A 26,076-nucleotide genomic window follows, 5' to 3' on the forward strand; every position below is an offset into this window, starting at 1 on the left:
GGCCTTGAACTTGCAATCCTCCTGCCTCTGCCTCCTGAGTGGCTAGGATTACAGGCGTATGCCACCACCATGCCCAGCGGAAGAAAGTTCTCATTTTAATGAAATCTGACTTATCAACTATATTTGCCTTGGACCATGACTTTCATGTTGTATCTGAAAAGTCATCATTAAAATCAAAGTCACCTGAAAATTTCTTCTATGTTATTGTTTAGGAGTTTGATAGTTTTCTGTTTTACTAGGTCTACAATCCATTTTGAATTAATATGTGTAAAGGTCTGTGTCTAGATTTACCTTTTGGCATTTGGATATCCAGTTATTCTAGCATCACTTGTTGAAAAGACTATCTTTCCTCCATTGTACTGCCTTTGCTCCCAAAGATCTGCTGACTACATTTATGTGAGTTGTGTGGGTTTATCTGTCTCTTTCATCACCAGTACCACACTGTCTTGATTACTGTATCTCTACAGTAAGTCAGGTGGTGTCTTTGTTCTCCTCTGATACTAAGTTGGCAATTTTGGACCTTTCTTTGTTTTATTTGTTTGTTTGTTGCCTAGGGATGAACCCAGTGGTGCTTAATCACTGAATCACATCCCAGCTCTTTTTATTTTAAGACAGGGTCTCACTAAGTTGCTTAGGTCCTTTGCTAAATTACTGAGGCTGGTTTTGAACTTTCAATCCTCTTGTCTCAGACTTCCGAGCCTCTGGGATTATAGGCATGTGCCACTATATCCAGTCAATTCTGGATTTTTTTGTCTCTCCATATAAAGTTGAGAATCAGTTCCTTGATGCCCATAAAAGAGCTTTCTATGATTTTGACTAGGTTTGGATTGACTCTACACATGAATTTTGGAAAAAACAATATCTTAACAATATTGAGTCTTTGTATCCATGAACATGGAATATCTCTCCATTTATTTTTTCATTGATATCTTTCATCAGAGTTTTGTAGTTTTCCTCATATACTTCTCATACATATTTTCTTAGATTTATACCTAAGCAATTATTTTGGGGAGTTCTAATGTAAAAGTCAATGTATTTTAAATGTTAAATTTCACTTGTTCATTGCTGGTATATAGAACAATTATTGACTTTTATAAATTAATCGTGTATCCCAGGACTTTGTTATAATTGCTATTAATTTCAGGATTTGTTTGTTGTTTCTTGATTTATTCTTTTGGATGTTATACACAGATGATGTCATCTGTGAACAAAAAAGTTATATTTCTTCTTGCTCAATATGTATAGCTTATTTCATTTTCTTACCTTAACTGCATTGTTAAAAAGTAGTGAGAGGAGACATCTTGCTTTGTTCCTGATCTTAGAAGGAATGCTTGAAGTTTCTCACCACTAAGTATGATGTTAGCTGTAGGTTTTTGTGCCTGTTCTTTATCAACTTAAGGAAGTTCCACTCTGTTCTTAGTTTGCTGAGATTTTAATCATGAACAGGTTTTAGATTTGTCCCCTCATTCTGTAAATATTGATGCAATTGTGATTTTTTTCTTTAGCATATTGATTTGATGGATTATACTAATTGTTTTTCAAACACTGAACCAGTCTTGAATACCTGAGATAAATCCCAATTGACCCTGATGTAAAATTCATTTTATACATAGTTCGACTCAATTTGCTAATATTTTCTTGAGGATTTTTTTATCTGTGTCAATGAATGTTGCTGGTCTGTGTTTTTGGTATTAGAGTAAAGCTGGCCTCATAGGAAGAGTTCACTCTGCTTCTATCTTCTCTAAGAGATTGCAGAGAATTTACATAACTTTTCCATTAAATATTTAATGGAATTTGGCAGTGAATTCATCTCAGCTTGATGCTGCTTTGGAAGATTGTTAATTATTGATTCAATTTCTTCAATATGGGTAGGCCTATTCAGATTGCTTATTTCTTCTTGCATGAGTTCTGATAGATTATGGCTTGCAAGGAATTGGTTTATCTCTCCAGGTTATCAAATCTATGGGCACAGAGTTGTTCATAATATTCCTCTATCATCCTCTTAATGCCCACAGGAGCTATAGTGATATCCCCTCTCATGTCTGATATTAGTAAGTTGCATCTTCTCTGTTTTTTCTTAGCCTGGCTACAGACTTTTAATTTTTAAAAACCCATATTTAGATTTTGTTGATTTTTCCCTATTTATTTTCTGCTTTCAATTTCATTTATTTCTGTCCTACTTTCTGTGATTTCTTTTCTTCTATTTAGTCTGAATTCAATGTTTTCTAGTTTTCTAAGTTAAATAATTGATTTCTAATCTTTCTTCTTTTAATATTTACATTCAATGCTAGCAATGTCCTGTAAGCACTACTCCTACTGCATCCCATAATTTTTAGTAAGATGTATTTCATTTTTAATTTAGTTCAAAATATTTTTAAAATTTCCTTATGTTTCTTATTTGATCCATGCATAATGTAGAAGTGTTTTGTTTACTTCCAAGTATTGGGGCATGTCCAGCTGTTATTGATTTCTAGTTTAATTTCATTATGGTCTGACAGTAGAGAGTGTATGATCTATATTCTTTTTAAATTTGATAAGATGTATTTTGTGACCCAGAATGTGGTCTGGTCTATCTTGGTGATTATTTCAATGTGAGCTTTAATCCAAAGTATAATCTACTATTTTTGGTGAAAAGGTCTATGGAAGACAGTTATATCCAGTTGATTGATGGTGCCATTGATTTCAACTATATTCTTATTAATTTTCTGCTTCTGACTCAGTCCATTTCTGAGAGAGGTATTGAAGCCTCCAACTATAAGAGTGGAATCACCTATTTCTTCTTACAGTTCTATCAGTTTTTGTCCTGTGTATTTTGAAACTTTGCTTTTATGTGCATACATATTAAATATTTTTGTCTTCTTTGTGAATTAACTTCTAATTATTAGGTCATGCCTCTCTTTGTCCATGAAAACTTTCTTCATTCTGTATTCTGCTCTGTTTAAATATAGCTACTCCTGTATTCCTTAGATGGTATGTCTTCTTCCATCCATTTACTTTTTAATCTACATGTATCATTATATTTAAAGTGAATTTCTTGTGGACAACATACAGCTGTGTTTTGATCCACTCTGACAATCTGTCTTTTTTTTTTTTTTTTTTTGAGAGAAGATTATGCTATGTTGCCTAAGCTGGTTTGAATTTGGGGGCTCAGGTAAACCTTCTTGTCTCATCCTTCAGAATAGCTGGGATTATAGATTTGCAATACCACGCCCAGCAACCTCTGTCTTTTAATGAAGTATTTAGACTATTTACATCTAAAGGGATTCTTCTTCTTCTTCTCCTTCTTCTTCTTCTTCTTCTCCTCCATCTTCTCCTTCTTCTTCTCCTCCTCCTTCTTCTTCCTCCTCCTCCTCCTCCTCCTCCACCCAGGGATTTTATTTATATAATACACACACACACACACACACACACATTTGAATACTTTGTCAGTTATTATTTTGAACAAATTTATCTATTAGATTAATGAAGAATAAGAAAAATATATTTTGAAAAAATTTTAGTTCCTGACCTATATAATTTTCCTTATGTCAGAATAACTTCTCAGCACTTCTTGCAAGGCAGGCCCACTGGTGACAAAATTCCTTCAATTTTTGTTTGAGAAAGTCTGTATTGTACTTCCCCCTCCCCACCTTTTTTTTTTTTTTTTTTTTTTAGGGGTGGCAGGTACCAGGGATTGAAATCAGGGGCACTCAGCCACTGAGCCACATCCCCAGCCCTATGTTGTATTTTGTTTAGAGACAGGGTCTCACTGAGTTGCTTAATGACTCACCATTGCTGAGGCTGGCTTTGGACTCACAATCCTCCTGCCTCAGCCTCCCAAGTCGCTGTGATCACAGGCGTGTCCTTCCCCTTTGCTTGTTAGGAATTTTACAGAGTACTGACTTCTAAGTTGGTGTTTTGTTTCTGTTTTGTTTTGTTTTGTTTTGTTTGTTTGTTTTTTCTCTCAACACTTTAAACCTTTCATTCAATTCTTGTGTGGTTACTGAGGAGAGGTCCATTGTAGTTCTTATCCTTGCTTCTCTATAGGTAAGGTATAGATAAGGTGTCCTTTGTCTCTAGCTTCTTAAAAGATAATTTTTCCTGTTCTTTGATTTTTTCAAGTTTGGCTATGACATGGCTTGGTGCAGATTTTTGTTACTGTTGTTTGATTGGTTTTGCATTTATCTTGCTTGATGTTCTTCCTGGATCTTGGTTTGATGTCTGACATTTTGACTAATTCTCAATCATTATTGTTTCAAGTATGCTTCTGTTCCTTTCCTTCCCTCTGGTAGTCCTCTCCCCTGTACGCTGCATCCTTTGTAGTTGTCCCACAGTTCTCCAATAGTCTGGTCTGGTATTTATTTATTTATTTTCCAGCCTTTTTCTCTTTGCTTTTTTAGTTTGGGAAGTTTATATTATTATCTCTTCAAGCTCAGAGATGCAGAGATTATTATTATCCTCAACTTCAGAGATTAGTGTCCATCTAAGGAGCACTTTAAAGACATATTCTCTCTCTCTCCCCTGCCCTTTTTTTTTGGGGGGGGGGTGTTGGGAATTGAACCCAAAGTCTCAGCATGAGCTCTACCTCTGAGCTACAACCCTTGGCTGACATTCTTCTAGCTTTTACTTTTTGGCAGGGGAGGGGTTCTGGGGATTGAACTCAGGGGCACTTGACCACTGAGCCACATCCCCAGCCCTATTTTGTATTTCATTTAAAAACAGCGCCTCACTGAGTTGCTTAGCACCTCCCTGTTGCTGAGGCTGGCTTTGAACTCGAGAGCCTCCTGCCTCAGCCTCCCAAACCACTGGGATTTCGGGCATATGCGCCACCACACCCAGCTTCTAGCATTGATTTTTGATTCTTCCTTAAAATTTCCATCTTTCTGTTTACATTATCCATCCACTTTATATGTTCTCTGTTTCTTTCATTAGAGCCACTAGCACATTAACCATAATTTGAGAACAAAAATTTCTGGTCTGGTAATCCTAGCATTATTGCCTTATCGGACTGTGGCTCTAATGCTTGTTCTATTTCTTCAAATGGTGTTTTTGTTTTTGTTGTTGTTGTTTTCAAATGGAGTTTTTAACCTTGTAGTATACCTTATAATTTTTAAAAAAGTGAACGTGATGTGTTGTGTGAAACAAACCGTGGTAGGTAGGGCTTTAGCACTGTAGGGCTGAGGTGTGGGGAGGGTGGGTTTCTACAGTACTATGACTGAGTCTCATTTTGCAAGGAACCCTGTCCCCTGGACTGCAGACTGCACTGGTTACTCAGCTTTTCTTTTCCTTTACAAGGGACAAGGTGGCTAATGGGAACTAGAGTTGGACTATCCCTTTCTCTGTGTGGAGCTGGGGAAAGTTGGAGCTGAGAGCTCCCTTCCTCCAGGTAGATTATTAGGCTCTGATAAAGCCCAGCAGGCAAAAGCACTGGTAAAATAGTCTGTGGGGGGTGCAGGCCTTATGGAGAGCAGGGTGCTGGGCATTCCGGATGGTTCTTTTTCCTCCCTGCTTGCTGGAAGAGCAAGGGACTTTCCCCTCAGTATCCACTGGTAGAGCTCCTGGAGGTAGGCTCCCTGGGGGCCTCCCCTTGACTGGACTCCCTGGAATTTATAACTCCCAGAATCGTAATTCTTCAATTACAGTGTAGATTTCCTCTGGTTACTGCAGTGGTTTCTGCCTGTTGGTTTCTTTTCCAGCAAGTTGTGATTTTCTCTGTTTCTCCAGCCTCTAACTTTTTTTTTTTTTTTGAGGAGGAGAGGGGCAGGGGTGATTTGCTCTGTGACTTCCCTTCTCTCACATATACAAGAAGACTTGTTGATTTTTCAGTTTGTTCAGATTTTTTACTTGTTATTAGGATAGAATGGTGATTCTGAGCTCCTGATAGGCTGGACTAGAAATGGCCTGTTATCCCCTCTTTACATAAAAGGAAGCCATGCAGAAAAATATGTAGTCATTTGCTCAAGGGCACTCAGCTAGGAAAAGGTACATCCAGGATTTGGGGATAGGTGTTCTGGGTCAAGAATCTGAGCTCTTAAGCACTATACCATTGAGAAAAACAAGCAGGTTGGAATGTTGGCAGGCAGTTGGAAGAACAGGGGTTCTTACCAGGAGGAGATCATTCAGGTCTACTAAATTCATACTTCACACACACACACACACACACACACACACACACACACTTGTCAGGGCTGCAGTATAGCTCACGGGTAGAACCCTTGCTTAGTATGCTTGAAGCCCCAGGTTCCATCCCCAGCACTACATACACAAAAAATAAAATATCTAATAAAGGAACATATGCTTAGAAGGGTTGGCATAAAAATAATGCTTACTAAAATTCAGATTTAAAGTCAATAAGTGAATATTTAGAGTAAGGGGAAAAAAAAGAAATGAAAACTATCATTTTTACATATTACATTTCAACCCTGGTCCATGTGAATGGATATTATGCATTGAACCTTTTCACTTAACATTGTATCATGGTGATTTCCTTTTTTATAAATGATATTTAATGGTATCAGTTAAGCTGTATAATAGTCTAGCTTGTTGATGGGCTAAAAATTAAAAGCCTGCTATTGTTGTTTGATACTTGATAATTAATGTATTTCTTTTGCAGTGATAATGTTCCACAATTGTGTCCTGCCCGTTGAGTGATTTCATTGGAGACAGCCCCATCAGTATGATTAATTGGGTCATGTGTATGCATAAATGTATAACTATTCACTAATGTTTTGGGTCCCATTAATTTCCACAAGGGCTGTACCAATTTTCTGAGCTTCCAGCATTGTATAATCGTGTGTATGTGTCTGTGTGTGTGTGCGCGCATATGTGCGTGTGCGCATATGTGCGTGCGCGCACGCGCGCGCCTCTTAGATAAAAGTACAATCCCAATCAATATCAGGCGTTCTAAAAGAACACTGGGCTGGGTTTATATAGCTCAGTAGCAAAGAAATTACCTAGCATGTGAAAGGCCCTGAGTTTGATCCCAGCACAGAAAAAATAAAATAAAAAAGATAGGACCTCTTCTATGAATTAATGGAAAAATATCTTTTGTGTGTGTATGTGTGATGGAGATTGAACCCAGAGCTACATCTGCACTCTACCACTAAACTGCACCATAGCCTGATGCCTGACTTCTTTTTAGTTTACATATGTGGCTTTGCATATAGGAATCATTCCACTGATATTTATTGAATGGATATCTGATGGATGCATCAATGAATGACAACCAAATAATAATTACTACTACTACTACTACTACTACTACTACTATTTGGTACTGGGGATTAAACCCAGTGGTGTTTTACCACTGAGCCACATCTCCAGTCCTTTTCAGTTTTTATTTTGAGACAGGGTCTCAGTAAGTTGCCTAGGGCCTCACTTAGTTGCTGAGGCTGGCTTTGAACTTGGGATCCTCTTGCCTCAGCCTCCAGGGTCACTGGGATTATAGGTATCCATAACCACACCTGGCCCAAATGATTCTAATTAACACACAGAAGTTAATATAAAATTGAGATGAATTCTGATTCATAATCAATACTCTTTCTTCTACCATAACTCCACTTTTACTTCATTCAGCCAGACTTTACAATATATGCAAAGCATAGTGCTGGAAGCTGGGTACTACTATAAATAGAGCGCAATGCCATTTAGAACCTCAAAGTTCAACTGAGAAACTCACATACCTCTCCTTCAAAATCTCATTTGTGAAATGAAAGGGCTAGCTTCAGAAATCCCTTCCAGATCCTGAATTCTGTGATCTTATGATACCCTAAACGTCCCACTTTAGGTACTAAGACTTTAACCTTAGTTTAAAGAGCAATCTGAAGGAACTGGTGGTTTAGGATAATGATAGGGAATATTCTTTTTTTTTTCCTTCTCTTCATTCATTGAGCACATAATAAACCCCAGACACCATTAAGTAGTAAGAAAAAATACATAAAGAAATTTGGCAAATCCAACATACTATATGCATTGTATTGTACCGGATAAAAGTACAATTCCAATCTCAATTTTTTTGTGTGTGTGTGTGAATATGATGCACTTAAACATCTATTCTGATGAAAATTTAGATGGAGAAGTGTCTAGAATGAAGCTTAAGAGGGAATCAGCTAATATTGGCCTAAGTTTATTCTTAGTACTCCTCCAAACTAGTGGAGCCTTGGAGAATATTGACTTGTATAGGTTTATCATGGGGACTAATAATTTCATCTTAGTTGCCAACACCAAGACAAGAAAAGATGAACCCATATGGACTCACCACTTCTCCTCTTCTACTTGCACGCCCACGGACTGGAACTTGCTGGGTGCTTTATTCTCTGCTGCTTTGTCAGGTTCTTCAGCATCATCCACCTGCAGAAATCATCAAACAAATTCAGTTGTTCCAACTCAGTCACCTTGTCTGAAAAACAAACATCTGCAGGATTACTGGAAAATTTTGTGATTCGTAACCTTTTTGTTCAATATTTGTGTACCTGATAAGAGCCATCGCTACTGTATTACCATGACCTTTGACTCTGCTGATCTTACAAAGCAATTTTATTCATTCCCAAGGTGGCAGATAAAGGTCTATGATTCCTCCATGAATTTCCAAGTACAAGTGTCCCATGGCACCCATAGGGGAATGGTTCCAGGATCCCCACAGATACCCATCCAAATCCACAAATGCTCATCTCCTCTATAAAATCACATTGGCATTTGCATAACTTATGTGTATCCTCCCATATTTAAAAATCATCTCTAGGTTACTTATAATGCCTAGTACTATGTAAATAGTTATTGTACTGTATTGTTCAAGAGAATCATGAAGGGAAAAACATCTGTCCATGTTCAATACAGATGCTTTTCTGAAAGACAGTTTTGATCTGCGGTTGCCTGGATCCATTGATACAGAGGGGTGACTGTGATTAATTACTTCTGTGTACTGCACTAGAAGGTAGTGTTACTTGGAAATGTGTTCTTGGAAGTTCTAAATTAGCAAATTGCAGGCTGCAATGGTGCCCGCCTGTAATCCCAGTGATTTGAGAGGTTGAAGCAAGAGAATCTCAAATTCAAGGTCAGCCTCAGCAATTTAGCAAGGCCCTGTGCAACTTAAGAGAGACTCTGTTTCAAAATAAAAAATAAGAAGGGCTGAAGATGTGGGTCACTGGTAGAGCACCTCTGGGTTCAATCTCAAATACTGGGGGTGAGGGCATATATACATATACTCCTGTATTTACGTGCGTATATGTGTATATATGTGCATATATATGTGTGTGTGTATGTATATATATATATATATATATATATATATATATATATATATATAGTGATAAGATAAATTTAAAAACATTGGGAAACTTACATTTTCTACACTATATATAAGAAAATGTAGGGAAACTTACATTTTCTACACTATATATAAGAAAATGTAGGGCTGGGAATATAGCTCAATTGGTAGAGTGCTTGCCTCATATGCACAGGGCCCTGGGTTCAATCCCCAGCACCACACACACACACACAAATTAAAATAAAGAAAACATAAGTTTCCTAGTGTTTTTGAATTTCTTGTTTATAGGATCTCTTTTATGAACCTAAATCCTTTTTCTGACAAATGCACTGCAAATATTTTTTTCTCAGGTGATCTTTTGTCTTTTAAACTTTGTCCTTGATCTTATTATATATCTATATCTAGCTTTTATGGTTTGGGAAGGACTTCCTCACTCTGAACATAGTTTTAAAAGTTTGCCTGTATTTGTTTTTATACTTCCAGGTTCTCAAAGTTCTTAAATATCCTGTAAGATGTACATAGACATCTAACATTCCCTGACCCACTTGGGTCATCAGCTAATCTTATTACTTAATTCATTTATTACTTAATTCATCTTTTAAATATATTTTTATCTTATACCATGCTTTACTCATCTATATTTGCCCATACATTCTCATATATATAGAAATTTCTACACTCAGACCTCTTCACGGCTATTGATCTACTGGCCTTATTGCCCCTCCCTCTCCTCTTCCTACTATAATTTTGTAATCAATCTTGATATATTCCATGCTAAGTTTCCTGTAGTTTTTCTTTCTTCTTCTTCTTTTTTTTTTCCTTTTTCTTTTTAAAAATGTAAACAGCTGGGCACAGTGGCACATGCCTGTAATTTCAGCTACTCAGAGCTGGAGATGTTTCTCAGTGGTAAAGCACCCCCTACATTCAATCCCTAGTACCTCAAAAACAAACAAACAAAAAAATCCCAAAACAAAACCCATAGGAATTATTAACTTCTTGAACGTTGGGAAAACCTTTTCTGTAAAATCATCCAAGTCTTTACAGTATTAGACATCTTTTCTTTTTTTTTTTTATTGCAATTTATTCTGAGGTTTCTTCCCCTAGATTTTACACTTTCTCTTGCATCAGTATTATCAATTCACACGTATGTTTATTTAATTTGACTTAAAATTTGCCAACATTAAATTGGCACCAAGAATCTTTTGTAGTTTTGCGGGAGGCCATATTCTTTTCTCATTCCAAATACTGTTAATTGACATTTTCCTTCTCTCTCAGTCAGACTTGTCTATTTATTTGGTCTTTTCAAAGAACTGACTTTGGTTTAATTTTCTTTTTTTAATATTTATTTTTTAGTTTTCAGCGGACACAACATCTTTGTTTGTATGTGGTGCTGAGGATCGAACCCGGGCCGCACGCATGCCAGGCGAGTGCGCTACTGCTTGAGCCACATCCCCAGCCCTGGTTTAATGTTATCTGTTCTGTTTTCATTATTGCCATTGCTTTTTTTGTTCTTAATGCGCTCATCTCTACTTTCACTACTAGTAATGTCTTCCTTTTAATTTGCTTTTCTTTTTCTGGCTTTTTTGAATTGAATGTTTAGTTTATAATATTTCTTCCTTTTTTCTCCTTAATTTCTTGATTAATTTCTTCCTTAATTTCAAAAGAACACAGGGCTGTGAACTTTTAGATGACAGCTCTGGCTAAACCCTACAGTGATTTACAGGATACTTGTCAGTTAGTTCACAATAATTTAGAATTTTCTCTTTAACTCTAGTGTTATTTAGATGTTTTAATATTTTCAAATAGTTAGATTTTGTGATTGGTTAATTCCTAGTTTTAAAGCACAATGTTTGGAAAACATGACTGCAATATTTATTCTTTCTTGGATCTAATGAAATGAACTTGGTAGGTTCATTAGTTTTGACTTATATCCCCCCCTCACCATCTCTTCCCAAATACGCATAGATGCTGATTTCAAGGACATCAAAAAAGAGAAGAAAAAAAAAAAAGTACAAGGCCCAAATGCAACTATCACCTGCAATTTCCCTTATTGTTTCAAGTCAATTGGGAGTCAGAGAGAAGGTGACCTTTTTATTTTCAAAGAACTTTTTAAACATCATCTAACAATCCATTTAGTTGGGTTGTGTTGTTCTAGGGAAGATAATTTGTCAGAGACAAGTTTCATCATTTGCCATTGTACTTCTTCTTCACACAGGACGTAGATTATGTCTTGGCACAAGTGGACGAACAGTAAAGGAAATGAAACAGTAAATCTTAGGAGTGCCTCCCAAATAGGCTGATGTCCTTTTACTTTTTTAATTTGAAGAAGGAGAAAGCAGTTGCATTTTGTATACTGTGAACAATGAAGTTTAAAGCTCAGTTATTCTTGCTTTGCAACATAAATTAAGGGATGACAGATGTCACACATATCTAGATGTAGAGAAGTCAGACTCCCTAGACTAGCATGTAAAACGCATCTGAAGTTGAACTACTCTCAAGATGGGAAGGCAGTGTAACCAACTGTTGCCAGTGGTCATTTTAGGGGGAAGTGGAGCTAGAGCAGGAGTTGGGGTGGGGAAGAAGGGGGGGATTTCATATTTTGTTCTATATACACTCTATCATATAAATCATTTTGCTTTTTTTTTTTTTGGTAACAGGGGATTAAACCCAGGGGTGTTTTACCACCAAGACACATCCCCAGTCCTTTTTATTTTTTATTTTGAGACAACGTCTTGCTAAGTGGCTTAGGATCACTCCGCTGAGAAGGCTGGCCTTGAATGTACAATCCTTCTGCCTCAGCCTCCCCAGTCGCTGAGATTGTAAGCGTGTGACATCATGCCGGCTCGTTTTGTAATTTTAAGAAAAAAAATTTTGCTGGGTTTGGTGGCACATCCTGTGATTCCAGCTTGGGAGGCTGAGGCAAAAAGGATCAGGAGTTCAAAGCCAGCCTTAACAATTTAGTGAGGCCCTGAGGAACTCAGCAAGATCCTGTCTCTAAATAAAAAAAAAAAAAAAAAAAAAAAAAAAAGAAAAAGCTAACAAAAGAAGGTGGGGGTGCTGGAGTTGTGGTAGAGCATTTGCTTGGTATGTGTGAGCCCTGGGCATATAAATAAATAAGTAAAATAAAAGATCCATTTACAACTAAAAATATATATATATTTTTTTTTTTTTTTAAAAAGAAGAAGGTGGGGAGAAACTTCTTTCCTATTTTCAATAGTTTTTTGTGGTACTGTGGATTGAACCCAGGGGTGCTTTAGCACTGAGCCCTTTTTATTTTGAAACAGGGTCTTGCTCAATTGATGAGGCTGGCCTTAAATTTAAGATCCTCCTGCCTCAGCCTCCCAGTCACTAAGATTACAGGTGTACCCCACCATGAGTAGCCCTGTTTCCAACTTCTGTGGTACCTCCCTTCCCTCCACCTGAGGGTGGCTACAGCTCCAGCCTCCAGCCCCCTTCAACAGCCAAGCTCCAGCTGCCCTGGACTCCCCAGAACTCCAGCTCCAGCGGTCATGGCTGCCCCAGTGCTGTGGGCTCAGGGCCTTCCTGCTTAGCTTAGCTCCTAAATCCTGGCAACCCCACCTTCCCCCTTGTGTTCCCCTGGTTCTAGGAATGGTCACCGTTACTGTATCCCTTTACTGCTCTCAGCCTTCCCAGATCTGTGTAACCAATTGTGTGCAGGAGGCAGGCTTCCATTTGAAAAATGAGCCTGGCTTCTGATTTCCTGAATAGGATTCTAACCGATTCCACATGGCTGGACCCGTGTAAATTAAAAATGCTTAGGATATCAGCCAAACCAGAATGCTGCGGCCTTACACCATGCGGTAGTATCAAAATCACCTCCAGAATGCAGAGAAAACAGAAAAAAAGAAGAATCAGGGGCCTCAAGGATGAGAATGGAGTCTTCTGGGTTCAAGCCTCACCCCATGTACCCAAACTGCCTGCTCATTTGCATCAAAATCTCGGTGTCTTCCAAGCTTGAGTCAGTGTGTGTGAAGTTTATCTCTGTGATTCTCCTTCTTAGTTAGATCCAAATACTAACAAATGTTGCCTTTCTTTTTATTTTATATTATTTTTGTGGTGCTGGGGATTGGACTTGTGCCTCATGCATGCCAGGAGGCAAGTGCTCTATCAATGAACTACAACATCAGGCCAAAAGCCACTTTTCATATATGATATCTAAGATAATCTACTTAAATTTCTGAAGAGAATTTCAAAATTTTCAGAAGAAATTGAAGAACCATTAAATCTCCTTAAAAAATTGAGAAAGTGCTGGGTGTGGTGGAATACATCTGTAATCCTGGCAACTCGGGAGGCTGAGGCAGGAGGATTCAAAGTTCAAGGCCAGCCTCAGCAACTTAGTGAGACCCTAAGCAACTTAGTTTATTTGGCTAATGGTTATTATAAAGGAGGATAATATTAATAATAACAACTAAATCTAATATTTGTTAAGCCCTTATTACAGCATGTATTGATTTAAAGCCTTATCACTCATTTTTTTCTGTATCCTATAAAGTACCAAATGAAATAAGAACAATTATTATTTTCATTTACCAGACTAGGAAACTAAGACCCAGAAATAATTGGCTTAAATTTATATAGGTTGTAGAGTAAATGGTTATAATATCAGCTAGTAGGTGTATAATGAATTAAAAGTGTGAGGATAAGTTTGGAACCCCTAAAGAGGTAAAGGGGTGGGAGGGAGTCCAATATCCTAATGTCATGTATTTGGGGGATTAGTTTTTTTTGCTTTGGGTACTAGGGATTGAACACAGGGGCATTCAACCACTGAGCCACATCCTCAGCCCTATTTTATATTTTATTTAGGGACAGGGTCTCACTGAGTTGCTTAGCACCTCACCTTTGCTGAGGCTGGCTTTGAACTCTTGATCCTCCTGCCTCAGCCTCCTGATTCGCTGGTATTACAGGTGTGAGCCACCGCAACCAGTTTAGTTTTTAAATTATATTTCTACATAATGAAATTCAATACATATTTTGCATCTTGAATTTTTAGTTGTTTATTATTCCCCATTGTTGAAGCAGTGTAATGTGGTGACATTAGATACTGAGGTACAGTCTTTATTCCGTCAACATAAGGTGTGTGACCTTTGGCAAGTTACTCAATCTCTCAGTGCTCATCTGAAGGGTAGTAATAATGATAATAAACCATGCACAGAGTGGCAGTACTGGTTAAATGAGACACTTATTGCTATAATTTGGATCTGGAATATTCTTCAAAGGCCCAGGTGTTAAAGGCTTAGCCCCCAGCTTGGCACAGTTGGGAGGCGCTAGAACCTTTAAGAGGTGGGATCTACTGGGAGGTCTTCTAGTAATATGGGGCGTGTTCTTGAAGGGGATATTCGATCCCAGTCCCTCTTCTTCCTGGCCACCATGGGATGAGCAGTTTGTATCATCACACTCTCTGCCATGGTATGCTGCCTCACCAGAGGCCCCAAACCAACAGGACCAACTGACCATGGGCTGAAACCTCCAAAACTTTGAGCCAGAATAAACCTTTCATCTTTTTAAGTTGATTACCTTGGGTATTTTGTTACAGTACTGGACAACTAACTAACACATTCATATCATCAAGTATCAGTATTTTACCATAATTTATATAGTAGAGCAAGACACTTGAAGGAAGAGCCAAAACAGTTTCTTTCATTTACTAAAGTATCCTTTAGTAAATGGAATAATTTCTAGAGTAAAAACTTTTCTCCCCAATACTACATGTGGATTTTCACCCATCTTATTGGATGAAAATATTGATACTAGAAGTTGGATTTCATATATACAAATGCCTTATTCTTAGAATTATTTGGCAAGGAGGAGATATGACAAGCCAGCAGAACTTGGGAAGTGATTAAAATAAGCACATAGAAGCTTTTAAATAAAATGAAATTAGGAGATAAGATGTAGCTCAGAGACACAGTGCTTGCCTAGCATGTGTGAAGTCCTGAGTTCATCTCCCATTACTGGGGGGCGAAACAGAAAAAAGAAAAGCAAGACTAACAAATAGTTATCCTCAAAATACATTGTCAAGTGAAAAAAAAAGGCAAAAAATGTAGAATAGTGTGAGGCATATGCTAATATCTGGATTAAAAAAGGACTAAATAAAAAAAATTTGCTTGAATATGTGCAAAATATGCCTGCATGGAGATGCAAATATTGATTGTATCTTTGGTCACTGTACACTTTTTAAGAACAAGTTTGGAATTTTGAACAACAGAGATGTATTACTTACTGAAAGTAATATAAAATAAAGAAAAAAATGAATTAAATGTTGAGGAAGTAGAAACAGGTTAACATGCCTTGGTACCAACTATGTGCCAGATAGGAAGGCAACTTTCTATTATTATAGCAATATATATATATAACATAAAATGTACCATTTTAATAATCTTTTTTTTGGGGGGGGGTACTGGTGATTGAACTCAGGGGTACTTGACCACTGAGCCAATCCCCAGCCCTTTTTTATATTAATTTAGAGACAGGGTCTCACTGAGTTGCTTAGCACCTCACTGTTGCTGAGGCTGGCTTTGAACTTGCGAACCTCCTGTCTCAGCCTCCCAAGCCACTGGAATTACAGGTGTGAACCACCACACTCGGCTTAATACTCTTTTTAAGTGTGCCATTCACTGGCATTAAGTACATTCTCATTTTGTGCAATCAGCTCTATTATCTATCTCCAGAATTTTTTCATCAGCCTAAACTGTAACTCTGTTAGGGTTAAAAAATAACATTAAGCGGGGGTGCACGCCTGTAATCCCAGAGGCTCGGGAGGCTGAGACAGGAGGATCACAAGTTCAAAGCCAGTCTCAGCAAAGGCGAGGTGCTAAGCAACTCAGTGAGACTCTGTCTCTAAATTAAATACAAATAATAATAAATAATAACATTAAACAATAACACCTACAGAAAGCTAGATTTTTGAAAACTAGATCTTCCAAATCATCCTATGAAAGAGAGACAAAGAAACTAAAGCTCAGTAAGATTAAATGGTTTTCCCAGGACCACACAGAGGGCCAGCCTCTGTCCTTCCCTACTCCTTAATCCTTGGGTGATGGGAGGGGACTTGGTTTCTGGGGGAAATAGAGATGTGGGCAGCAGGCTGGCTGGGGCCTTGCCTCCTCCTGTGTCATCTACTCCCAAGCATCACTGATCCAAGCTCTTTTAGGAAGCTTGACAACTTGTGCTATGGTTACCTGGAGGTTATAAAAAGGCATTTGACCCGTTGCCACTAGAGAAAGATTAATTGCCTTTTCAAAGTGAGCGTTGTGGAACAGATTGTGAAAATACATCAGCAATTGTAAGAAGGTACCCTACGCCTGGCTTTTAGATGTACCCAGAGTTCAGTGGGGATTAAAGACCAAGTTGAGAAGTTACTATAGAAGTTACTATTCAGTGAACACCTGCAGAATGAGACAGCACAACAGAGATGGAGAAAAGGAATGAATCTTCTCTGATAGAAGGTAGTCTTTCTTGTAGGGTAACCAAAGATAAACACGTGAAAAAAGATAAGGCTGGCTGGGCACAGTGGTGTATGCTTATAATTTCAATGGCTTGGAAGGCTGAGGCAGAAGGATCGTGAGTTCAAAGCCAGCCTCACAACCTAGCGAAGACCTAAGTAACTTAGCAAAACTCTGTCTCTAAATCAAACATAAAAAATGGGCTGGCAATGTGGCTCAGTGGTTAAGTGCCCCTGAAATCAATCCCGATTATCAAAAAGAAAAAAGATAAGGCTGGCCAGATGTGGTGGATATGGCTGTAATCCCAGCGACTCTGAAGGCTGAGGCAGGAGGATCACGAGTTTGAGGTCAGCCTCAGCAACTGATCAACCTAGTGAGACCCTGTCTCAAAAATAAGAAAATAAAAAAAGGCTGGGGATGTAGCTCAGTGGTTAAGTGCCTGTGGGTTTAACCCAAAAGAAAAAAAAAAAACACCAAGGGAAATCAGATCAGAACTGTCTCAGAAAAGCAGCCAACAGTGAACCGGCAGAGTGGTCCACCACTTTTATGAAATGAGCCAACAGTTAGGCTGAAAGTGATGCACATTCTTTGCTTGTGATGCTGGAACATGAGTTTGGGCTTTCAATACCACCATGCTCCCAGCCTTACTCTCCCACATCTGGGAGGAGAGAAGCGCACTGGTGTTCCATATGGTGACTCAACAGAGTTGGATACATAGCAGGGCACTGGATGACCCTGGCTATTCTTGGCTGTCCAGTCCCGTATGAGACTCCAAACGCTCAGTAGGAACCGAAGGGCACTTTATGTTTGATCGTGTTCATGTTCCTTAAATTAGCTTAGGGTTCAAGTCACACATTCAATTTAGAGAATAAAAACAAGAGCTGTGAATAACAACTCATCTCTTCATAATTTGGGTCACATTTACCCATATAGGGAATCCAGAGCCAATTTTTTTTCTTTTTTGCAAATCTGGTCCTACATATATAACTATAGTGTTGGCAATGACAAAATAATAAACTTCTGGATAGAAAAAAAAAAAGATGTGCTATATTTCTTAGTTGTGGTTCCCATTTCAAAGGGCACAAGGGAGGCTGTTACCTGTATCCCGATAGACAGGCATCGGTTTTTCTTAAGGTCCTTCTTCCTGTCCTCTGTGGTGACTGTGGCTATGGTGGTGGTGGTGGTGACCGTGGCAGTGTTATTGCCCATGTGCTGACTCGCAGGGCCGTGAATCTGGGCGTTGGCGGCCTCGATGGCGGCTGTCAGAGCCTTCATACTGTCCAGGCTTTCTGTGGAGTTGCTGAGTCCAGACTGGCTGATAATGTCCCCTCGCTGGCCCTGTCCGTCCATGTAGGCATCCTGCGCAGACTCTGTGCTACTCTGGGCTGTGATAGAAATGAAAGGTTTCGTGGTAGTTCTGGGTGGGACTGGAGGTGGTGTCTTCTTATATGTTGTAATGCAAGATGACACTGGAAGACAGTGAAAACAGACACTGTGATTCCTGCATGGGTCAGCGTTTCTGATCTTGTAACTGACGGCCACTGGAAATCAGGGAACACAAAACACTCTTCAGACACTGGACACGAAAACAAGCCCATGGACGGACCAAGAGAGATCCCTGCTGGGGAGACTGGGGGGCCTCCAGGAGGGGACACCCCCCACACAACTGAGGGGAAGAGATGGGAAAACACCGACCTCTGACATGGAAGTTTCTGAAATGGAAATTGAGAATCATGGGATGGGCCCACCATAGAAATCTTCAGGCAGCCTGGGCAAAGTCAGGGGAGCCCTGCTTTCTCAGGAGCACGTTAAATATAGCTAAAGCTATAAGAGGTCAGTCATTAGAGTCACCCTGGTGGCTGATAACTAAATGCTGAAAGGAGAAGAAAGGAAAGGGAAAGGCCATGAGCCTGTGTGTCCTAGTGACAATAGGAGGTGCCCCTGGGGGAGGCCTGGCAGCCATCTTGGCTTCCTGCAAGGTGCTTCCTTCCGGCCCCTTCCTCTAGTCCCTGTTCCTCCCTCCCTCCCTCCCTCTTTCCCTTCCTCTCTTCCTTTATCTGGATAGGCGCTCATTACACAAACTTTTGCTTTACATTTTTGATTTTCTGAGCACAACTTCTAAGAGGTAATGTGCTGTACAGAAGTCTCCTGTGGTAAAAATACATTGACACGCTAGTTTGTAAATCACTCTTTGAGGATGTGTTTGGTTTTTCTGAACCTCAACCCCAAGAGGCCTTCCTGTAGGGCCACTCACTCCATCCAGTCAAGGTCCTGGATCCATGTACCTCCTCTAAGGTCCTCCCTAGGCTCCCACTGAAGCATCACTGTCTGATTGTAATATTGAATACTACTGAATAGTTAGCTTTCAGGTTTCCATTTGTAGAACATGATTTAGAAAACTACAGAAAACTTTTTAAAAAGAATCATTAAGCTGGTCATGGTGGTACACACCTGTAACCTCAACGACTCGAGAGGCTGAGGCAGGAGGATCACAAGTTTGAGAGACTGGGCAACTCACAAGACCCTGTCCCAAAGTAACACTTTAAAAATGGGCTGGGGATGTAGCTCAGTGGTAAAGTGTCCCTGAGCTAAATCCTCAATATAAAAGAAAAAAAAATCTTAATTAAAACAAAACAAAAAACTCTTAAGTCTCCAAGAGGGAATGCCTATCAGTATGAAACGATTCCTTAAGCAGTTTCCTGGAGACTTTTGTGTAGTTCTCCTAAAAACCAATTTGAGAGCTGGGGGTGTGGCTCAGTGGCAGAGCCCTTGCCTAGCATGTGGGAAGCCCTGGGGTTGAGCCCTGAAACAAAATACCTCATAAAACAATTGCAACTATTTCTCACCCACCCTTTTCATGTTTTTTTTTTTTCCCCAGTACTTGGGACTGAACAAAATAGACGGGGCTGTCTACCACTGAGCGGCATCCCTAGCCCTTTTTAATTTTTTTTTTTTTATTCTGAAAACAGGGTTTTGCTAAGTTTCTGAGGCTGGCCTTAAACTTGGGATCCTCCTGCCTCAGCCTCCAGAGTGGTAGGGATTACAGGTATGCACCATTGTACCTGGTCCCTTCCATGCTTTTCCACTCAGAGATGAAGTTCCTGTCATTTCCTTGAGTCAGCTAGACCTAGCTACCCTGTCCAGACTTGTTGCCTAGGGTTCTAGCTGCCACTTGGGCCATCTCACTGAATCAAATCCAATATTTCCTCAGGCTACTCAAAATATCCTGCAATGAACAGAAAGATCCTATCATGCTATCCTGCTCTCCACTGCCCTGGAGAATATTTGGGAATAATTTTCTTAACCAAAAGAGAGAAAGCAGAGGGCTGGGGATGTGGCTCAAGCGGTAGCGCGCTCGCCTGGCATGCGTGCGGCCCGGGTTCGATCCTCAGCACCACATACAAACAAAGATGTTGTGTCTGCCGGAAACTAAAAAATAAATATTAAAAAAAATTCTCTCTCTCTCTCTTAAAAAAAAAAAAAAAAGAGAGAGAGAGAAAGCAGAAGTTATACTGGGCTACTTCCCAGAGAGTGCCTGAGAATTGAAATAATAAATCATGCAAATGCCACATAATGCCACATTACAATGTCATATATGCTCTCTGGAAGGTAGGGGTATATATATATATATATATAGGGTCACCTCTCAGTTACCTAGATGGATGATTGGCAGAATCTCACTCCAAGAAAAACTTCCATTTACATTTACTGCCTGAAACATATACCTTTACCATTTGAACACAGTAAGCAATAACCATCCAGCTTCCTCATTTTTTGCCAAGGTTCCTGAGAAGGGATGCCACTAGTGGAAGATCGGCGTGTCCCTGGAGGGCCAGCAGCAGAGAGCCAGCCCAGCCCCAGGTTCGTCCCCTTAGCCCTCAGTTAAGCCTCTGGCCAAGTCACACCCACAAGAATGATGTTTATCTGCTGCCCCACTCCATTGCATTTCAGGCACTTAACCCATCAGGGAGCTACCTCAGTTTCCCAGGACAGTTTGAAGGGTGGTCAGTCTGCTCAGTCTCAGGTATACATCGGAAGACCCAGAGCAGGTGACAGGCGGGAGGGAGTCAGAGTTAGAATAGAATCTCTCTCTCTCTTTGAATCTAATGAAAATACATCCTTGCGTCACTTCTTTGGAGACACATCTTTACAATGCGAAACCATGACCTAGTTCAAAATGGAGTCTCGGGTCATTTGGCCCACTCCTGTTGCAAGGAAGCTAAATAACACATTCCAACATCTAATGTCTGATCTTTTTGATTATTTATTTACTGCTTATCGGTAGCTCTCACCAGTTTCCTCTTTCAGTGTGGATAATCAAAATTGAACAATGCAGCCCATTATAATACTATTTTGTTTCCTCTGACATACAGAAAAGCTCTTGCCAGGAACCGGACATGGTGGTGCATGCCTGTCATCCCACCGGTTCGGGAGGCTGAGGCAGGAGGATTGCAAGTTCAAAGCCAGCCTCAGCAACAGGAATTTAAAAGGAATTTGGATCTTTTTACTTTTTTTTCCTTCTTTATTCATTCATTCATTCATTCATTCATTCATTTTTAGCACTAGGGATTGAATCCAGGGGTGTTTAACCACAGAGCCACATTCTGAGCCTATTTATTATTTATTTATTGAGACAGGGTCTCACTGAGTTGCTTAGAGCCTCATTAAATTGCTGAGGTTGGCCTTGAACTTGTGATCCTCCTGCCTCAGCCTCCTGATCCTCTGGGATTACAGGTGCCAGATCACTTCCTAATTCTTTGGCACTCCAAGGGTGCTTCAGAAACTCACTCAACTAAATTTCTCCATTTTCCCCAGGATCACTCTTTCCTAGGTTTGTAGGCTAAGCCCTGAGCTCTTTCTTCTAAGGGTGTCCTTTCTAAAAATATGACTCTCAGGGATTCATCACCAGGGGTGATTGAGAACCCACCAAGAAGGTCTGAGTACCAGCAGGCAGAGAGAGGCCCACGGAGGGGAAAGACAAGCTAATAAATCTTGTCTGGTCTAAACAGAAAGGGAAACTGAGTGGTTTCTACACGGTAAGTGAAACACCTCATTTGTTAAGAGGAACATTCTTAAAAAGAACGACTTAAAAACACAAATGCTCCCTTAAATCAAGTGGAACTTGAAAAAGAAATGATGTATTTTAATCATGCTTATTGCTTTTCTTTAACCTGATATGTTTATTTGTTCACTTCAAATAAGATGACTTCTCTTCCTCCTCTGGGTCCTGGCTGAAAGAACTCCTATTGGTCCCTCCCTCCCTCCTACCCTTCCCTCCCTGCCTCTCTCCCTCCCCCCCTCCCTCCCTTCCTCCCTTCCTTCCTTCCTTCTGTGCTGGGATTGAACCCAGGGGCACTTTACCACTGAGCTACATCCCCAGCCCTTTTTTAAATTTGAGACAGGGTCTTGCTAAATTGCAGAGGAACTTGCAATCCTCCTGCCTCAGCCTCCTGAGTTGCTAGGATGACACAGGCTTGTGCCACCAGCAACTGAACTTCTATGCATTTGTAAGATGAGTCCCTAGATACAAAGCTGCAGATTCCAATGACATTATTTTCATTCAGTTCACACTGCAGAGGACAGCACAAGCAGAAGCTGGTATTAACATCTGATTTCAGAAGTTGTAACACTATGTTAAGTTAAAATTAAATAAAAAGGTTACAGAGATACAGAGAAAACAAATGAGAACAGCTTCCTATCATGTCTGCTTCTAGCTAACTGTTCCGCCTTGTCTATATTTGCATTGAAAGTTAGTGCTAGTGTTGCAAGCCACAGTCCTTTGGCTGAACCAGGAATTATTTTGTTCTGCAGTGGTGAAGGTTTTTTGGCAAAATATCTACACTGTCTTATCCCTGGGTATCTTTTGTGATCAAGAGCATACAAATATCAGGAAGTCACAAAACAGATGTGGAATCCAACCCGTTTTTTGTATTGACTTTTCCTTTTGGTACCAGGGATTGAATGCAGGGGCGTTTAACCACTGGGCCACATCCCCAGCCCATTTTTGTATTTTATTTAGAGACTCTCGCTAAGTTGCTTCGGGCCTCACTAAATTGCTGAGGCTGTCTTTGAACTCCCAGTCATCCTGCCTCAGCCTCCTGATCCACTGGGATTACAGGCATGTGCTACCACGCCCAGCTGTATTGACTTCTTAATAAATTCCTACTGGCTAAGCTAATGGATCATATACATAAATTAGCTATATTGAGAAACGGTTTAGCAGTCCTTGGTTACTGGATTTCAGAAATTCATTCAGGGGCTAAGGAGTGCTTTTAAGAGGGCTAAGGCTGTAGCTCAGTGGTATGGCGCTGCTGGGTTCTATCCCCAGTACCGCAACAAAAAAAGAGAGAGAGAGAGAGAGAGAGAGAGAGAGAGAGAGAGAGAGAGAGAGAGAGAGAGAAAGTCCTTGAGAAACTACAGATACAAAAAGAAACTGTCAGGGCTGGTCTGGGGCTCAGTGGCAGAGCGCTTGCCTAGCATGTGTGAGGCACTAGGTTCTATTCTCAGCACCACATATCAATAAATAAAGGCCCATAAACAACTAATTAAAAAAAAAGAAATTGTTAAAAATCTAAAATTAATAATAATTTTAGATACAGTTGTAGTCAAACAATTTCTTTCTGATGACGTGTTATCCTGAGTTATGAAGCAAGCTGTGATCTGATCACCTTTGAGAAGTGGCAGCTTCTGCACGGCACTGGGCCACCTTTGGATTAGGTATGACTTGCACCAGATGATCTCCTCTGAGGGTGCTGAAGACCACCAAAGGGAAGGGCTGCCTCAACCCATTGTCTAGTTTCTGTTCAGGGCAACATGATGGACTCTTGACTTGGTCTAGATAAACAGTAGTTGCATAATAAATGCTCAAAAGGAAAGTTTTTATTACAAAGATTTTAAAGACCAAATGGCATTGATAGGGGGGTGTCGGAACTCACTCTTATCACTTGCTAAAGTTGATTGTGTACATCTCTTCCCAGCTCTGTGTTCAACTTGAAATTGACTATGGTGTGGGTATTTACACCATAAAAACTGACAGATGCTGTAAATCAGCAAGTTGAAGCATTTCTGTGTACAGAGCAGAGAGATATTCAAAGTGCTGCTGGCCGCATGGGGCTGGTTCACAAACCACTGTACCTGGTGTGCATGTACCGTGCCCTGAATACTGAAAGCTTTTAGAAACTTTCTAGCAATTTTATAGTCTTTTGTCTGTTGAATGAAATACAAAGAAAACAGTGGGTTAGGTTTTAGTGTGTCTTTGTTTTTTAAACTTCCTTTTTCTGGTAATTCATCTTTATTAATTTTATCCGAGTGTTGATCTACAACAGATGGAAGATCAAACAGAAAACTGGTCCCGCACCACAGAGAGCTTGGAAGGACCTACACAGACATTTGCAAATTCAGAGAACAGTGCAGACAGAGGCTGTGCAAGTAGGATGAAGAACATGTCAGAGAGGTAAACTGAGCCTACAGGGTGCTTTAGAAGGCAATATGATGCTGGGTGCAGTGGTGCACACTTGTCATCTCAGAGGCTCTGGAGGCTGAGGCAGGAGGATCGCAAATTCAAAACCAGCCTCAGCAACTTAGTGAGGCCCTAAGCAACTTAGTGAGACCCTGTCTCAAAATCAAACATAAAAAGGGCTAAGCGTGTGGCTCAGTGGTTAAGCACCCCTGGGTTCAATCCCTGGTACCAAAAGAAAAAGAAAAGAGAAGAGGTCAAAAGGAAAATGAAATGTGAAGCATCAAAATTAGGGATATAAAGAGATGACTGCAGTAACACAGAATGGGGACTGGACTTGAGGTTTGAATGTCAGGGAAGGTACTTATTTCTGAAAAGGCATTAAGAATGGAAGTGTGGTATCCAGAATCATAGGAGGATCTTTGGGTTGTGTTTTATTCTGTGCTCCTTGGCTCCCCCTTACCTCTCTCCACTCTCATATGGTGCTAGAGATGAAACCCCGGACCTCACACATGCTAGGCAATTGCTCTACCACTGAGCTCCATCCCCAGCTGTGGGCACCTTGCTTTAAGAAGAAATGTATGGGTTTAAGGAAAGGGCATACTTCATTTGGAAAAGAAGGAAGACAGGAATTCACTGATTTGGAGGGTGGCTGCCTAAAGTACAGCATGGACTTCTGTGTTAAGTCCCCAACGAAAACCACAAAGATAAGAGGTCAGAGAGTCATAAAGAAAAATCCTCTAAACCAGGCTTGGTGGCCCAGGCCTGAAATCCCAGAAACTCAGGAGTCTGAGGCCGGAGGATTGCAAGTTTGAAGCCAGACTTAACAAGGTAGTGAGACTCTCAGCAACTTAGCAAAACTCTGTTTCAAAATAAAAAATAAAAAGGGCTGGAGGATGTGGCTCAGTGGGAAAGCATCCTTGGGTTCAATCTCTAGCACCAAAAAGGAAAAAAAAAAAAAAAAAGAAGAAGAAGACAAAGATAGTCATCAGCTATCCAAACATGGAATATGAGGACCTCACCCAGTAGTGAGCTCTCAGTCCCTGGAGATATACAAGCATAGATCAGCTCTTTTTTTTTGTCTGAGAGGTTATAGAAATTGTACCAACAACTGACAGACGGTTGAATTTGGTGACAAGATTTCTTTTAAACTGAAGGCCCTATGGCTTCATAAATATGAATGGAATCTGGAAGAGAATCTGAAACGCAGGGTCTCACTGAGGGTGATGCCTAAGAGTTGAAGAAAGAATCCCAAAAAAGAGGCTAGGGGAAGAAGTCGCAACCAGGCTCTTCGGTTGTCATGACAAATGTTCTGGCATCCCGGGGAAGTATTTTGAACCTGGGGAGAATGCAACTGCTAACAGAAAAGTTTGCTGCTGCTGTTTCCGGTCAGGCCGGCCCAGAAGTCTTGCACTTCACTGTGAATCTTAGAGTCCTGCTGTTCATGGCACTGTGCCTTGGCAGACTGGACTCCCTGTCAAGTGCCAGACAAACCAGTGGTCTGGCTCAGGTCCTTCACTGGGAAAAGGCACAAGCTCAGGTGACAAGAGAGAGGCTGAGATTGCAGAATTAGCCCAGACCCTCCTCGCCATGCCAAGATTAGATCTTCCTAATCATTAGAGATCCAGACACTGTGCTAAGAACTTAACCCACATGGCCTTAACTGACACGAGGATCCCACTGTCTCTATTCAATCGATGGAAATGTTAAGGCTTAGAGGGTTCCACTTCATGCTTTGAATATAACCCTCGTGACTTATTTTAAAATGGACATTGTTTTGGTTTGTTTCCCTTCTCTTCGCCCTCTCCCCCCTCCCAGCCTATAAGGTGGGGGGAACAAGATAAACCTTCTTCCCATCCTAGGCCAAGTTATCTGTCCTTGAGCAAACACACCACAGGAGTAAAGCAATCGAC

General features: G+C 40.2%; 1 protein-coding gene across 15 annotated transcripts in view; it reads right to left on the minus strand.

Annotated features, from left to right (window-relative positions):
• The window catches only part of Dlgap1 (DLG associated protein 1), a 912,507-nt gene that overhangs the window by 57,381 nt on the left and 829,050 nt on the right, over positions 1 to 26,076 (minus strand). For 11 of the 15 annotated variants that reach the window (XM_058586409.1, XM_046467447.2, XM_058586408.1 and 8 more), the window contains 2 exons: positions 17,806 to 18,176; positions 8,237 to 8,328 (listed from right to left, as the gene is read on the minus strand). In XM_058586409.1, the coding sequence (XP_058442392.1) occupies positions 8,237 to 8,328; positions 17,806 to 18,176 (463 nt within the window). The remainder of the gene's footprint in view (positions 1 to 8,236; positions 8,329 to 17,805; positions 18,177 to 26,076) is intronic. The other 4 variants (XM_058586411.1, XM_058586410.1, XM_058586416.1 and 1 more) reach the window with 1 other exon arrangement.

Source organism: Marmota monax, unplaced genomic scaffold (assembly GCF_021218885.2).
Source record: "Marmota monax isolate L192 unplaced genomic scaffold, Marmota_monax_Labrador192_F-V1.1 WCK01_AAM20220418_F8-fsc00103, whole genome shotgun sequence".
NCBI classification, from domain to species: domain Eukaryota; kingdom Metazoa; phylum Chordata; class Mammalia; order Rodentia; family Sciuridae; genus Marmota; species Marmota monax.